At 45.2% G+C, this 16950-nt stretch overlaps 1 protein-coding gene across 3 annotated transcripts in view; it reads right to left on the bottom strand.

The window, feature by feature from the left end:
• Positions 1–16950, bottom strand: part of plxnb1a (plexin b1a) — a 49627-nt gene that overhangs the window by 3286 nt on the left and 29391 nt on the right. Inside the window, exons 9-38 of one of the 3 annotated variants that reach the window (XM_036946791.1) lie at positions 16786–16894; positions 16590–16695; positions 15747–16259; positions 15306–15701; positions 14704–14802; positions 14472–14594; positions 13353–13446; positions 13087–13253; positions 12836–12987; positions 12626–12731; positions 12381–12517; positions 12064–12240; positions 11747–11981; positions 11163–11405; positions 10864–11040; positions 10517–10665; positions 10297–10397; positions 9908–10125; positions 9573–9751; positions 9370–9436; positions 9124–9270; positions 8781–8949; positions 8444–8547; positions 8231–8315; positions 7882–8054; positions 7586–7746; positions 5228–5375; positions 4965–5029; positions 286–361; positions 77–151 (exon numbers count right to left, since the gene is read on the bottom strand). In XM_036946791.1, the coding sequence (XP_036802686.1) occupies positions 77–151; positions 286–361; positions 4965–5029; positions 5228–5375; positions 7586–7746; positions 7882–8054; positions 8231–8315; positions 8444–8547; positions 8781–8949; positions 9124–9270; positions 9370–9436; positions 9573–9751; positions 9908–10125; positions 10297–10397; positions 10517–10665; positions 10864–11040; positions 11163–11405; positions 11747–11981; positions 12064–12240; positions 12381–12517; positions 12626–12731; positions 12836–12987; positions 13087–13253; positions 13353–13446; positions 14472–14594; positions 14704–14802; positions 15306–15701; positions 15747–16259; positions 16590–16695; positions 16786–16894 (4751 nt within the window). Of the gene's footprint in view, positions 1–76; positions 152–285; positions 362–4964; positions 5030–5227; positions 5376–7585; positions 7747–7881; positions 8055–8230; positions 8316–8443; positions 8548–8780; positions 8950–9123; positions 9271–9369; positions 9437–9572; positions 9752–9907; positions 10126–10296; positions 10398–10516; positions 10666–10863; positions 11041–11162; positions 11406–11746; positions 11982–12063; positions 12241–12380; positions 12518–12625; positions 12732–12835; positions 12988–13086; positions 13254–13352; positions 13447–14471; positions 14595–14703; positions 14803–15305; positions 16260–16589; positions 16696–16785; positions 16895–16950 lie in introns of all 3 variants that reach the window. The other 2 variants (XM_021565733.2, XM_021565734.2) reach the window with 2 other exon arrangements.

Genomic DNA, 16950 nt, shown 5'->3' with positions numbered 1-16950 from the left:
CATCAACTAGCTTAACATCAAATAAAAATTACAAGTATGGGCCTCAAAAACCAATGGATAAAAATGTTGGACTCACCTGATCATAGTACTTGTTGATGTACTTGTACAGCTCATGCAGGGCTACAAGGTAGTTCACCTCACCAGCATAATTCTGTAAAGAAAGGTGGAAATACTTCAACTTTGGTTCATAACTTCTAAGTGCTCTATGCAAAAACAATCAAAGATTAAACGGAAAATTTGTCAAAACATGCACCAGTGTTTATTTTTTATTTTTATGTAACATACTCGAGACAGTTCTGCAAGAGCAGAATTCATTTCCTGGTCACTGGCAGAAATAGTCTGCCTGATGTCAGCATAGTATCTGAAAAGAGAGAAAGAAATAGAGATGGAATGGAAATCTGAGATTAGTGCACCCTTCATAAAATCCATATGCTATACACACACACCACTCATTCATAAAGAGAAGCTGGTTCAGAAGGGAAACCCAGGTGTATGCATCAGCTAAGATTGGCAAATTGATATTAATCCCAATAAACCTTGTCCTGGAGGCAGATCTGAGCGATTTACGCTAGATGGAGCCAGCTATATTGTATAAATTAATGAAAACAAAAATGTGCTTAATTTAAGTTTAGGCATTAGGGTTAGCAGTGGGGTTAGATTTAAAATCTGATTGTATGACTTTGTGGCTGTGTCAGCTAATGACCACTGCAGAGTTGCCTCCAGAACAAGATTCATGACGAAAAATGCTAACCTGTCTGAGATTGGTGCAGATCAGATGCTAACACTTCATACTTAATATGGCGGTCTATTTAAACTGACCAGGTTCTGCTCACACATCCTCTGCCACTTTCTGCTACTGCTAGTATGAGTTTGCTTGTTCTTGCTACCCACCACCACTCCAGCCTCCACCTGTTTGGTTCCATTTTCCTTCCTGAAGGGGGAGATGTATAGAATACTGTGCTCACTGCCTGTAGTTATTTTATTATACAGTCAGGTCCATAAATATTTTGACATTGACCAAGTTATCATTTTGTCTCTGTACGCCACCACAACGGACTTGAAGGGAAACAATGAGCTGAAACAATGAGCTGAAAGTGCAGACTTTTTATGTGGTCCCCCCAATTTTAGAAGCTCAAAACTAATTGGACAAACTAACAATCACAAATTAAATTGTGAGTTTTAATCTTTCAGTCAATGACTGCCTGAAGTTTGGAACCCATAGACATCACCAGATGCTGGGTTTCTTCCCTGGTGATGCTCTGCCAGGCCTTTACTGCAGCTGTCTTCAGTTCCTGCTTGTTCTTGGGGCGTTTTGCCTTCAGCAAGTGAAATGCATGTTCAATTGGATTCTGGTCACGTGATTGACTTGGCCATTGCAGAACATTCCACTTCTTGGACTATATAAAAGTATTGGGTTGCTTTCGCAGTATGGTTCGGATCATTGTCCATCTGCACTGTGATGCGCCGTCCAATGAGTTTTGAAGCATTTGGCTGAATCTGAGCAGATAATATAGCCCCAAACACTTCATTAATCCTGCTGCTTTTGTCAGCAGTCACATCATCAATAAATATAAGGGAAGCAGTTCCATTGGCAGCCATACATGCCTACGCCATAACACTACCCCCACCATGATTCACAGATGAGGTGGTACGTTTCGGATCATGAGCATTTCCTTCACTTCTCCATGCTCTTCTCATCATTCTGGTACAAGTTGATCTTTGTCTCATCTGTCCATAGGATGTTGTTCAAGAACTGTACAGGCTTTTTTAGATGTTGTTTGGCAAACTCTAATCTGGTCTTCCTGTTTGAGGCTTACCAATGGTTTACATCTTGTGGTAAACCGTCTGTATGTACTCTGGTGAAGTCTTCTCTTGAATGTTGACTTTGACACAGATACGCTTACCTCCTGGAGGGTGTTCTTGATCTGGCCAACTGTTGTGAAGAGGTTTTTCTTCACCAGGGAACAAATTCTTCTGTCATCCACCACAGTTGTTTTCCATGGATTTCTGGGCCTTTTGGTGTTTCTGAGCCCACCAGTGTGTTCATTCTTTTTAAGAATGTACCAAATAGTTGATTTGGCCACACCTAATGTTTTTGCTCTCTGATGGGTTTGTTTAGATTTTTCAGCTTAATGATGGCTTGCTTCACTGGCAGTGACAGCTCTATGGACTTCATATTGAGGGTTAACAGCAACAGATTCCAAATGTAAATGCCACACTTGAAATCAACTCTAGACCTTTTATCTGCTTACTTGTAAATTAACTAATGAGGGAATAACACACACGCCATGGAATAGCCGATCAGCCAATTGTCCAATTACTTTTGGTCCCTTAAAAACGGGGGGACCATATATAAAAAGTTCTGTAATTCCTATACCGGTCACCCAATTTGGAGGTAAATACCCTCAAATTAAAGCTCAAAGTCTGCACTTTCAGCTCATATTCATTATTTAATTTCAACTCCAATATGCTGTGACAGCTAAAATAATAATAACTTGGTCATTGTCCAAATATTTATGGACCTGACTGTATATTGAAGCTTTGCTCTGGCATTGAGCTACCCTGAAGGGGCAGAGCCAATCCCCAATACCTAATGTATTGTTAATCTTTTCTAATAAATGAATACATGGCATTTAATTTCTGAAATCCATTTTTCACAAAATCCAATTTTCACAAAGTCTGCTGCCTCAGTTTGTATGATGGCAATTTGTATATATTCCAGAATGTTATGAAGAGTGATCAGATGAATTGCAATTAATTGCAAAGTCCCTATTTTCCCTGCAAATGAACTGAATCCCCCAAAAACATTTCCACTGCATTTCAGCCCTGCCACAAAAGGACCAGCGGATATCATGTCAGTGATTCTCTCGTTAACAGAGGTGTGAGTGTTGACGAGGACAAGGCTGGAGATCACTCTGTCATGCTGTTTGAGTTTGAATAACAGACTGGAAGCTTCAAAAGGAGGGTAGTGCTTGGAATCATTGTTCTTCCTCTGTCAACCATGGTTACCTGCAAGGAAACACATGCCGTCATCATTGCTTTGCATAAAAAGGGCTTCACAGGCAAGGATATTGCTGCCAGTAAGATTGCATTTATCATTCAGCTGCAGGATCAGGGCACCACCAGTACAGAGCTTACTCAGGAATGGCAGCAGGCAGGTGTGAGTGCATCTGCACGCACAGTGAGGCGAAGACTTTGGGAGGATGGCCTGTTGTCAAGAAGGGCAGCAAAGAAGCCACTTCTCTCCAGGAAAAACATCAGGGACAGACTGATATTCTGCAAAAGGTACAGAGATTGGACTGCTGAGGACTGGAGTAAAGTCATTTTCTCTGATGAATCCCCTTTCCGATTGTTTGGGGCATCTGGAAAAAAAGCTTGTCCGGAGAAGACAAGGTGAGCGCTACCATCAGTAAGGTACTTAATAGTTACCCAGAAATGATTTGATATTGAGAGTTGGCGCAGTGGTCTGAGGCATGGCATTGCAGTGCTAGAGGCGTCACTACAGACCCAATTGGCCCAGGATCATCCGGGTTAGGGCAGGGTTTGGACAGCCGGGATGTCCTTTTCCCATCGCCCTCTAGCGACTCTCCTATTGGCGGGCCGGGTGCATGCATGCTGACTTCGGTTGCCAGTTGTACTTTGTTTCCTCCGAACCATTGGTGCGGTTGGCCTCCGGGTTAAGCTAGCAGTGTCAAGAAGCAGTGCGGCTTTGCAGGGTCATGTTTCGGAGGACGCATGGCTCTCGATCTTCGCCTCTCCCGAATTCGTACTGGAGTTGCAGAGATTGGACAAGACTGTAACTACCAATTTGGATATCACAGAATTGGGGAGAAAAAGGGGTAAAATGTTCAACAACGAAAAATGAAAAATAAAAAAACCACAGAGTGATCTCCAGCCTTGTCCTCGTCAACATGATATCCGCTGGTCCTTTTGTGGCAGGGCTGAAATGCAGTGGAAATGTTTTTGGGGGATTCAGTTCATTTGCAGGGCAAAGAGGGACTTTGCAATTAATTGCAATTCATCTGATCACTCTTCATAACATTCTGGAATATATACAAATTGCCATCATACAAACTGAGGCAGCAGACTTTGTGAAAATTGGATTTTGTCATTACTGTCATGCCAACAGTAAAGCATCCTGAGATCATTCATGTGTGGGGGTTGCTTCTCAGCCAAGGGAGTGGACTCACTCACAAGTTTGCCTAAGAACACAGCCATGAATAAAGAATGGTACCAACATATCCTCTGAGAGCAACTTCTCCCAACCATCCAGGAACAGTTTGGTGACGAACAATGCCTTTTCCAGCATGATGGAGCACCTTGCCATAAGGCAAAAGTGTTAACTTAGTGGCTCGGGGGAACAAAACATCAATATTTTGGGTCCATGGCCAGGAAACTCCCCAGACCTTAATCCCATTGAGAACTTGTGGTCAATCCTCAAGAGGCGGGTGGACAAACAAAAAAAAACACAAATTCTGACAAACTCCAAGCATTGATTATGCAAGAATGGGCTGCCATCAGTCAGGATGTGGCCCAGAAATGACTTGACAGCATGCCAGGGTGGATTGCAGAGGTCTTGAAAAAGAAGGGTCAACACTGCAAATATTTACTCTTTGCATCAACTTCATGTAATTGTCAATAAAAGCCTTTGACACTTATTACATGCTTGTAATTATACTTCAGTATTCCATAGTAACATCTGACAAAAATATCAAACTTTGTGGAAATTAATATTTGTGTCATTCTCAAAACTTTTGGCCAAGACTGTACAGTAGAATTCGTATGACTGAGTTTCCTCAAGCATAGTGTATAGCTACAGCAATGGTGTGTGCAGCGTGCTGCCAGACAGACTCTCCATAGAAGAAGCCCTGCAGGCTCTGTGTGGCTGCGGCAATCCACTGATACAGTGGCGATGCCCTCTCTGCTCTGCCAATCAGGAGGGCAAGAGCCTGGTGTTTTCTCACCTCTCTACCATCTGCTTGTACCGTGGGATATCTCTGGCATACAGCAACTTGTTGATAGGAGAGTCCTAGCGGGGAGAAAACATTTACATGTTATATTCGAAACACAGTATGGTTACATGAATGTTGAGAACCTGCATGCTCTCATTATCTAGTATTCTTTCTTTCAAAACCTTTGGCATCTCTACTCTCCCTTAATTTCTGCTATATCTGCCGTTCCCCCTTAGCATCCTCGGTAAGGTATCCTCTCCCTGTGTGTGGCTCACCCTGCCCAGCTTGTGCTCTGCGATGGTACATGAGTCCATGAAGGTCTGGGCTATGACAGACAGCACAGCATCCACATGGTCTGATGCCTGAACATCAAAGATGAACTGGGGGTTCTTCAGGATGTTGATCCAGAACCTCAGGGGTAAACTGGTGGGAAAACAAAACAACAAACAAGTCGCACCATATAAAATGCAGAAATAACTTAAGTCTATTCAATGACCAAGCCATGGGCCCAGATTCCCAAAACACTACACAAAAAATTTAAAACATATATAATAAAACGGCTACATTGGATTTATTTTTTTTTTAAATTCCTGGTTGAACATTTTACCCCTTTTTCTCCCCAATTTCGTGATATCCAAATTGGTAGTTACAGTCTTGTCCCATCTCTGCAACTCCAGTACGAATTCGGGAGGGGCGAAGATCGAGAGCCATGCGTCCTCCGAAACATGACCCTGCAAAGCCGCACTGCTTCTTGACACTGCTAGCTTAACCCGGAGGCCAACCGCACCAATGGGTCGGAGGAAACAAAGTACAACTGGCAACCGAAGTCAGCATGCATGCACCCGGCCCGCCAATAGGAGAGTCGCTAGAGCGCGATGGGAAAAGGACATCCCGGCTGTCCAAATCCTCCCCTAACCCGGATGATCCTGGGCCAATTGGGTCTGTAGTGACGCCTCTAGCACTGCAATGCCATGCCTCAGACCACTGCGCCAACTCTCAATATCAAATCATTTCTGGGTAACTATTAAGTACCTTACTGTGATTTTTCAAGCAAGAACTTTGCTAGTACTGTCTGGGAATGGTCTGAGTGGAGAGGGGGAAAACTGAAAACTAGCTGTTATTGGCAAAGAGGTTTGAAACTCTTTCTTATTGGTCTATTAGCTAATTTACCGTAGACTAAAAGAGCATTATCATAATTTGCACAATTTTACAGTATTATTCCAACCTTAGTGTTGACTGCACTGGGCCTTTGAGAAAAAATAAGTTCACAAGATAGTTCGTACGTACATTCCTCAACAATTGACCCTTCGCTAAGCTCCGCCTCGGCCAGTAACCGAAAGGTTGCTAGATCGAATCCCCGATCTGTTGTTCTGCCCCTGACCAAGGCAGTTAACCCATTGTTCCTAGGCCGTCATTGTAAATAAGAATTTGTTCTTAACTGACTTGCCTAGTTAAATAAAGGTTAACTAAAATATTCCAACTGCCTCTTGCTCTCCCTCGCTGGCTTGCCTGTTGTTTCTCTTCGCTATGAAATATGCCAGTGTCTGTTGCGTGTAGAAGAGCCTACTTACTAATTGATTGCCCCTACTTTCATGAACTTTGGAGACTTTGCATGCCAAGAATTTGAGAGATACAACTTTTGATTACTGATGCTATGCATGATTTTGACTGTCTGCCTGGTGGCTGACCTTGCCTACCTATGCCCCTCCCCTGGCTCTACCATGAATACCATGAATGATATAAGAGTTTGTGTTCTTGGAAGTAGCTTATGGCAACTACTCAGACTCGGTTGCAAAAAAACGGAATCTTAGGATTCGAGGAAAATGGGAGCCAACAGGAAAGGAGTTCGAGGAAGCAATTACTTTGGAGTCGACTCTCCACCACTATCCCTTCATTCTTCTTACAATATCATATCCAGATCAGAAGGTTTAAGATGGTACACTACTAGATCATGTGTGTTATGGTTTTTTGCTATGAGCTAAAGGGCTTTAAGAGGGTACACTAGGCCTAAGCTTTGCCACTGCAGAGCGAGAAGTCAAATGTTGCATTATGTGAGTACCACAAATTACTACATTTTTGGTCACTTTACCTGAAAAATGGTGGGACACAGACCATCATGATAATACATTTTAAACAACTACCATACTTTCATGGTTCACATACTGCTAGTACAAAAACATGGCTTTTTTCGTTGTACTACCACAGTACATTTTTGTTCCATGGTAGTACAATGAAAAACAATACTTTGGTACCATCATGTTTTTTTGTTCACTACCATGGCAGGAAAATACCATGGTCCTGGTGATAATACCATTGTAATTTCCTGCCATGGAGTTGACCAGAAAACAATGATAGAACCATGGATTTTTTTTATTGCACTACCATGGTACATTTTGGTAAGGGCCAGACATTCCTAGCAAAATTCTTGCTTGAGAAATAGTTTTGTTAAAAAGCTATTTTTGCCCATTTCAATGGAAATCAATTACAGTAAGGTACTTAATTGTTACCCAGAAATGATTTGATATTGATATAAAAACGAGCCCAGGTTTGTATTGGTTACTGTAATTACAAAGGACAGGAAACACTTGCGTTTAAAAGCAAATGAGCCAGTAGTAGTAGTAGTACCGAGTTACCTGTTAGTCTTCCAGATGTGGATGGTCTCAGGGTCTGTAATGTTGTGCTGCAGAGCCTGCTCATCCAGCAGGTCAAAGAAGTACTTGACAGCCATGGGAACTGGCTGGTTAGTGCTCAGGATCACTGTGAACAAGTCATCCACAAACTTCTGCAGTGTGCCCTGGGAGAGAAAGTAGGAAGATATGGGGATAAATATATGCACAAGTGTAAATATTACACATACCGTTTGTGTGTGTGTGTGTGTGTGTGTGACTGCTTGTTTGTTGCATTGTGTTGTGCATGTGCATTCTGGCACCTTCATGGAGAGTAGGCGTGTGAGGTAGATCTCGGGGATGGCCTTGGCCCTCTCTCTCTCCCTCTCTCTCAGACTGCCACGCCTGTGTTTGGGCAGGTCTGGCTCCTCATTGGCTTTCACCAGGTGCCAGAGCTTCACACCTCCCTCGTCCCCATCGTCCAACATGGGCGTCTCTGATAGAGGGACACACACGGTCAGACATCTCTGATATAACGTATACACTGTACCTAGACTACATCTTTATGTTTTAAATGCAGAATCCCCCAAATGTGTGCATTGTCCAAATTTGCTGAACAATATCCTATGACCATGCTGCACGTATGTGCAAATAGATTAGTTGAGACTCAACTCTCTCCAGGAAAGTAGTCATGGTTGTCATTGTGTATGTGCTTGGAGTTCCGGGGTACCAGTGCAACAGTGGCTCCATCCGGAACCTGCAGACCATTTGTAAAATCATTCAATCAAATGAACAAAGTAAACAAAACAAATACTTCACAGTCATGTAGTCATTCTAGTTAAAGGGGATAGGGATGGATGGGATGTGTGGCCTGCCATTTCTGACCTTGTAGTGCTGCAGGGTGTTGAGGCGTTTCCAGGAGCCCTGCACCACCGACGTCAAGTCCTCGTCTGACAGGATCAGGTGACCTGCCATGCCCGCACGCCACTCTGATCAAGGACACAATACAAAAGATTAGCTATCAAAATAGTTGATTAGAACTGGTGACCAAGGAAGGATTCTGTTGGCTTTGTCAATTCTAGGGTGTTTCAGGTTTATAGTACGCCCATTAACTTGGATAAATGTTCTTTGGCTTCATTTCTACCTGGCATGCCAGAATGGACAAAGATGTCACCTTTTCAGATTGAACAGTGAATGACAGAGAGCTGTAGTGGAGGCTCACCCAGGTGGAGAGAGTCTGTGTGGGGCCTCTGGGAGAAGGACATGCCCTTCCATGCCTGTTCCAGGACCTTCTCCTTCACCTGGGTTATGGTGTCACAGTCCAGCACCTTGGCAGGAGCGGTCTGGGGCACACCACCGTTGCCTGTCGCTGGCATGAGGACATTCAGCGTCTGGAAGGTTAATGGTAGTTAATTAAATCACTACACAAAAAAAAACATGACTACTTCACCATGTTGCACAGCTCCTTTATTCCAGCCCCTGCTTTATAATGATAAACAAAACCTGAATGTAGATGTGTATTTATGGTAAAGGGACATCAGGGTTTGTGTGTGCTGTGCTCTCACCAAGGTTTTGTACTCTATGTCCTCGCGGAGCAGCCTGTTGTCGTTGAGTGTATACTTGGCCTTTCCTGTCACGGCGTCCACCGGTCCCTTGTCCACCTGGTGTTTAATGGCTCTAAACAGCATGTAGAAGGACTCCCCTGCAGTGTCCTAATAACACAGCACAGATGGGACATGTTTCTTTAAATGCCTCTTTAGTGAGGAGACACAGGGGGGGTGAATGGGGAAAGAGCAGGCTGAGCTACTCACCCTCAGGAAGGTGAACAGACAAATGGACATCCAGTTGGTCAGGAGCTTCTCGACCACCGATTCAGTTCTGAAACAGAACATGTTCCACATGAATGTGTCCAACACGGATAGGAAAACCACAAGAGACTTTAAAAAAAAGACACAGGAAGAAGCCTGCCATTACCCAAGACTGATGAGAACATATACTGATCAGCCCCCCTCACCTTCGGAGCATGAGTTTGGGGTTCTTGGCCACGTACTGCACCACCAGGTCGTTTAGCAGAGTCTTGAGGATGTCAGTGAAGTACTCCAGCTTCCCATGCAGGGCCACGGTGAGCAGGGAGGCCACGTAGGCCCGGTCCCGAGGGGAGAAGGTCCGCTGCACCTCCAGGGTGTGGATGAACTGGGAGAGAGTGGCACAAAGGGGTCAAAACAGTGACACAGTGAACGTGAAGCATAACGTGCATGCGTTACATATTACCGCTGACGTTTTATAGTCTGAATGGTATTGAGAGGTACGGTAGGTCAAGTTCACTTCTTCAGAGTTGGTTAAGGTTACCTTGGTGAGGAATAGTTTGCTGTTGAGGAGGTTGGACAGTTGAACCAGTCCCTGCTCCACCGTCTGTCTACGGCACTCCGGCACGTCCAAATCTCGCCTCAGTGGCGACTCCCGGTGGCCAGGAAAGAAAATGCGCTCTGCATACGCCTTGTAGTCCAGGAAGGGAATACCAGAACCCACCAGGTCACTTGAACAGTCCATCATCTCAGTCATTAGGTCTACACAGAGGAGGGAGGAAAATAGACCACATTGAGATCGTGAGAATCCTTTCAGCAAAATCATATATAACCTACACCTGAAAAACCTTACTTATTTGAAGCCACTAGGTTTTTGTGGTATAAGATGCGGTTTTGTGAACTTATGTTGAAGCTTATGGCACTTTCTCTCACCTGTGAACTCTTTCTTGCAGCGGTCCCTCACACTGGTCTCCAGATTCTCCAGCTGAATCTGGACCTTCTTGTAGTCCCTCACGGCCTGTTTGCTTTTCCTCCTGACAGAGATGCATACAGACAGACAGAAAAGCTCACATCCAGTATACTGTACCAAGCATTACTTTGAACAGATGAAATGGTGTATACTTGGCAAAGTAGAGTGACTGTTGGCACCCACCTATATATGAGCACTATGATGACAACGATGAGGGCTACGATGGAAGCCCCCACCCCTACGCCCACCTGGGCCTCCAGGGGGAAGGTGGACTGGCCTTGGGTGTCATACTGCACTCTACCCAGGGAGAAGTTCAGGTTCCCCATCTGGACCTGGGACAAGACAGCAATTGATTTTAGAGTGGAAGGATTAGATTCAACGTTGAAGTGTTTTACACTTGTCATCCCTACAACCACCACAACTAAATAATATTCAGAATTACACAGATTTGACCAAACTTATTCACAAAAGACATGTGCCCTCTTTGATTTCCAATTCCAATAGTGGTGACGCAAGGAGTGACGACGTACAGTGAACTCGGGGAGAGAATCCATGCCCTCCTGCTTCTTGCTGGCCATCACAGAGGGCTGCTGGGATGGAGGCTCACAGTAGAGGTGGTTATGGGTCAAGGTTTTCACAGAGCATACCCCTTCCCCAATCAGAGCCACCACCTCCTCCTTAAAGATGGCCAGGTCCAGGTTCTCCCCCTAGATCATAACAAAAACAATATTGGAGAAAGCCAACTGGACAGAAAACAGACAACACTCGCAGGTTCTGAAAAACTGTTGGAGAAACTGTTATGGTAGCAGAAATGGGATGTAACAGAGACCTCCACAGAGATGATGCTGCCAGGTTTGTGGTGGTAGGGTTTGCTGGGGTCATTCTGGTTCAGTGGGTACAGTCTGGGGTTGAGCTCGTAGCTGAAAGCTCCACTGCCCACAGAGTTGAAGTCAAAGTGCAGGTTATCCAGTAGGAAGTCCACCTTGACCCGAGCATGGTGGGCCTCCATCCCCACGGCAGGCGTAGGGCACAGCATCAGAGAGGAGCTGCTCACAGCACAACTCGTCTCAAACTGGAGAGCAAGAGATGAGAGGCGTATTTATAGATATTTATGGAAAGCAATAGCAATGATTGATTCTCAACTTTACCTTTAAAAGGGTGATACATCACACTACGTGATCAAAGAAAAGAGAGCCTATCCCCCAAACTAAGCCAGTAGACATCTGAACACCATGTTTAGAGGACTCAACATACATTTCAGTTGAATAGAATAATAATAAATAAGCCATTTAGCAGAATGCTTTTATCCAAAGCAACTTAGTCATGTTTTACGTAAGGGTGGTCCCGGGAATCGAACCCACTATCCTGGCATTGCAAGCACCATGCTCTACCAACAGAGGACCACCAGTTTACCTTTTTTACCACACAGAGTGCGTCTTCAAGACAGTCCGGCTCAGGAACTATCCGTCTTTGCCTCTTGAGTGGGATTTCTGTGCGTCTCACTCTACTCTCTCCATCTCTGCTGCTCCTCCTCGTCCTCCTCTTCTTCCTCGGAGAAAGGGACTCCAGAGGACTAAGGGTCACCCGGATTCGGGGCTCCTGCACTACATCTAGGTTTTGCCCAGACACACGGATCATTCTTCCACCACTGGACACACAGAGAGAAGAAGAATTTATTACATGAATTGAAAAATATGGCAATTCATTGCGAGTGACATTGTGACACCCACCTGAGGAAGCTTTTTGAGGGTGCAGCCATGGTTATGTTAGGATCTGAGGTGTAATGATAGATGGCTCCCTGTAGATGGCGTTCTGCTCTACCAAACCGGACCGTGATTCCATGCTCTCCAGTTCTGTTGCTGCCCCCAGTCATACATGTAATCTGGTCATCCACGACCTCAGAGGAGCTAAAAAATAATTAATTTAAAAGACTTTTTTAAGGACTTTCACAAATGATGTATGAATTCTCATATGCAGTGCTGACTCCACTTGCTTTACAGTGGTTGATCTGGTGACTTTGAATGTAAGAGATGTGTAAGAGACTTACATGAGGCATGAGACTCCTCCAATAAGCACGCTGACCTCACTGGGGTGTCCAGTCTTCAGGCTCTGGCCCATTATGGTCAATTCTGAGCCCCCGGCCTTTGGCCCCTTCTGAGGGGCTATCCCCATCAAAGCCGGGTCCTGAGGGCAAGAGGAAGGGCATTAAGAATACATTATCAGACTGAGGGCAAGTGTCCATTTGGCTAGAGCAAGATTTTAGTAGAGTATAATAATGTATGTTATAGATACCTGGAAGCTGAACCTTTGACTGGAGAGTCCAAGCCCTCCTCCTCTCACCTCGACTGAGGCCTGACCACTCTTCTCTCCCCCACTGGCTGTGGTCTCACACACAATCCTAGAGGGGAAATGGAGAATTACCGCAGGTTCTCATTCTGAATGCAGATACAACTAGAGCTGCAGAAGATGGAAATAAACGTTGTTGCACGAGAAGAACATTACCTTGAGGAGATCTCATATCTGCTGTTGATGACCGTGCAGGGGACACCAGCTATAGTGACAGAGTTCTGGATGTCTTCAGCTTTCTGTCCAAGATTGGAGCCTGAGATGGTCACCACAGTACCACCCTCTACTGGTCCAGAGATGGGCTCCATCTGCAACACACAGTCACAGAGAAGTTAAAAAAACGAGTCCATGTCACTGTCTGAAGACACGTCAACCATTAAAAGACAAGGACACAAATCAAGCCTCACTAAGTGGATGACAGGTGCTGGGCAGGACTGCTTGATTTCGCCAGCGCAGGAGTCCCGGTAACTGCATTTGGAGCGAGCTCCCCCGCACCACGCACAGCCGTACTTCTGATCAGCTGTACGACACCGGCTGCAGTCTGACCGGCCCACAGAGCAGTTAAACAACGTCACTGGAACAGAGAGGATACCGGGAGTCAACAACACCGCAAAATCTGAAGAAGAGATCATCTCAATGAGATCTACATCAGTAGCTCTCTTGTATAACCTACCATGAAGGTCATCCGCACTATCAATCTGAAAGGTGTTTCTCCTCCTCACATTGATCACGGCATTGTACTCCTCCACAAAGACAGTATAGGCGTACTGCAACATGACAGAAATAAGGTAGTCTTAGCAGTGACCACAATCACAGATGCCCACATACAGCGCCGTGAAAAAAAGGTACTTGTCCTCTTTCTGATTTTCTCAATTTGAGATACTGAACGTTATCCGATCTACAACCAAAACCTAATATTAGGTAAAGGGAACCTGAATTTACCAACAAAAAAAAAATCATAATTGGACTCAAGTTTGCCAAAAAGCACCTGGACGATCAAAACTCTTGGAAGAATTTTCTAAAGACAGGGGAGTCAGAAGTATAACTTTTTAGACAACATGGGTCCCCTCATGCCTGGCGGAAACAAAACACTGCATTCTACAGTAAGAACCTTATACCACCGGTCAAGCATGGGGGTGGTAGTGTGATGTTTTGGGGATGCTTTGCTGCCTCAGGACCTAGACGACTTGCCTTAATAGAAGGAATTTTGTATTCTGTACGGTATCAGAGAATTTTACAGGAGAATGTCAGGCCAGCCTTCTGTGAGCTGAAGCACAGCTGGGTCAGGCAGCAAGACAATGATCCAAAACACAATCAAGTCTACATGAAAATGGCTAAAAAGCAACACATTTTAAGTTTTGGAATGGCCTAGACAAAGTCCTGACCTAATCCCGAGAGTGGGCCAAAATTCCTCCACCGTGACTGATTAACAACTACAGGAAGCGTTTGGTTGGAGTCATTTCAGCTAAAGGTGGCACACCCAGTTATTGAGTGTAAGAGGGCAATTACTTTTTTCACAAAAAGGTATTGGCGTTGCATAACTGTTTATAAAATATGTATGCAATTGTAATTTGTTCACTCAGGTTCCCTTTATATAATATTAGGTTTTGGTTGAAGATGATAACATTCAGTATAAAAAGTTGAGAAGATTTTAAAGCGGGCAAATACTTTTCCACAGCACTATAGTTGAAATATCACTTCAAAAAAACATGAAACACCATGCAGACAAACGCTGTTCAAATTAACAGCACTGTTGCAATACCACATAGGCTGATGTTGTATGAAGACTGACCTGGTGTAGCTGGCAGGTGATGAAGTAGAGAGAGGGCTGGGTGTCGTCTGGCTCCACGTACGCGTCGACCACCACTGACCGCCCTTCGATGGTCAGCACACACTCATAGTCCAGATCCTCATCCTGAACACACACACACACACACACACACACACGCCACGTTTTACACACCACGCATCTTGGGTAAAGTAAACCATCAGCCATTTGGGTTTTGCAAGCATTTCTCACACACCTGGAAGAGGTGAAGGTGGCGTCCCACCAGAGTGATCTTCCGCTCCACATTAACAGGAACAAGAGAGGAGCCCTGGACCTTCTCCACACACGGGCAGTCCTGATCATATTATAAGACATACGTTACAGGACACACACACACATGGGACATATGACATCAAACAATACACCAGCTTACATTTTCAGGTGAGGTCTCACCAATTTCAAATTATTAAACTAGACTTGACTGTGTGAACAATTCAGCAAATCCCACACCAAAATGTAGCTCTGCCGTCTAAAAGTTTATTATATGCGACTGAAGTGAAGAACAAAAACACTGACAAAGCGTAAAACAAAAACAGCAGGTTTAGTTCAAACTGAAGACAGCCATTTTTGATGGTTTGATCTCCAAAGTATTGACAGTTGACCACTTCAATGACACTCAAACATAAAACGTAATGGCGATGCAATGTTTGCACACATCAGACATAAGAGGGTAGGAATTTCGGATCAAATTAAGAGTAACCTATTTTACACGATGCCAATGCAACTGCACTTATCCGATTCAGTGCATGTGTTGTACTGGGTGCATCAGCTAGACTGCCACTGAAAGACCCCACTCACCGGCAGATCAATTTCAGAGGAGTCAGACTGGTAGTCTGCTGAAGAGTCAGGGTCAGGTGTGAGGGTAAAGGATTGAGAGGGCTGGTTTGGGTCATCATCTCCAGAGGGCACTGTGGCAGAGGATGTTGGAGGGTCCATCTCTGACTCTCCCTCTCCCTTCTCCCATTCCTTTGTCCAGGCAGGTGAGTCTGTACCTTCAGAGGGGGCCAGGTGGACTTCATCCCCATCAGAGCCAGTGGGCAGGTCCATTAACAGGGGGACTTCATCCCCATCAGAGCCAGTGGGCAGGTCCATTAACAGGGGGACTTCATCCCCGTCAGAGACAGTGGGCAGGTCCATTAACAGGGGGACTTCATCCCCGTCAGAGACAGTGGGCAGGTCCATTAACAGGGGGACTTCATCCCCGTCAGAGACAGTGGGCAGGTCCATTAACAGGGGGACACCACTAGCAGTGGTTGATGGGGTGTCAGAGGGCGGCTCCGGCACAGTGTGGTCAGTGTCGGGGAGTCCATTTGTACTACTAGGAGCCTCAGTTTCTGGAGACTCGGGCCAGTCTAGCAGCTCAACCCTAGTGACTGTTGTCTGCTCCGTCTCCCCTGTTCCAGCAGTAGTCCTGGTGAGGCTCCCGTCTCCATCCACTGAGGTCTCTCCAGCGGTGGTCTGTGTCCCTGCCTGCAGACTGGTTGTCACCTCTAGTGTTGCAGTGGTAGCCTGAGTGGCCAGTGTGGTTGAGGGTGTGGTGGTGGCAATGGTTGGTGAGTGGGTGGTGGGGACTGCGGTTGGCTCGGGGGTGGTGGTGGTGGGTGTGGTGGATGGGGGCACAGGTGTGCTGGCCAGGACTGGGGGAGTGGTCCTAATAGATGTCCCTGTGGGTGGGAGTGTTGGAGCAGCCAGGAGAGTTGGAGTTAGAGTGTCAGATTGTTTGGTTGCTGGGGGAGTGAATGTTGGTTTGAACTTGAGATGGTAACACAAATGAGCAGAAAGGGGGAGAGGAGGGAGACGATGGTAAAACAGAGGAATAGCAAGAAATATGCAAATAAATACATAAAGACTGAAATCACAAAAAAAACTAACTGTTTACTAAAAAAAAGTACAAATTTAAAACAAAGACAATGGAACACGACAAAACATAAATAGACAGGACACGTACAAACTAACAGTTACCTAGGGGGCAGATACCAGTTTCACTACAAAGCAAACCTGAATACACTGGTTAGTATATATAGTTTGTACCAGCTAGCAGTCCTATAACTGCACTGCCTGATAACCTGCAGGTAGACTTACGTGTTTGTTGTAAATTGTGACTCCCACATCACAGATTTTATTGGTGCACATGTGCTGGTGAATACACCAGTTACAGCCCCAGCGACTGCTCACACACCCTCTGCACCTGAAAACAGAGAGAAGACCGAGACAAAGAGGTTAACAGAGGGAGATATACAATTGCATTGTATCTAGAAATGTCAGCCTTTTAACTCACGGCATGAGTCCAGAGAGCTGTTGGACCACACCACAGTCAAAGAAGGTGAACTCCCGAGCAGCCACAGTCACATTGCGGAAGCGAAGGGACAGGGGGATGGTGACTGAGTCTGAGCAGGAGAGAAATCAGAACATCCCTAAATTACAGTACCCTCCAAAAGGATAG

This window comes from Oncorhynchus mykiss, chromosome 16 (genome assembly GCF_013265735.2).
Source record: "Oncorhynchus mykiss isolate Arlee chromosome 16, USDA_OmykA_1.1, whole genome shotgun sequence".
NCBI lineage: Eukaryota > Metazoa > Chordata > Actinopteri > Salmoniformes > Salmonidae > Oncorhynchus > Oncorhynchus mykiss.
Note: the sequence above shows the minus strand (reverse complement) of the source record. Positions and strands in the feature narration are given on the sequence as shown.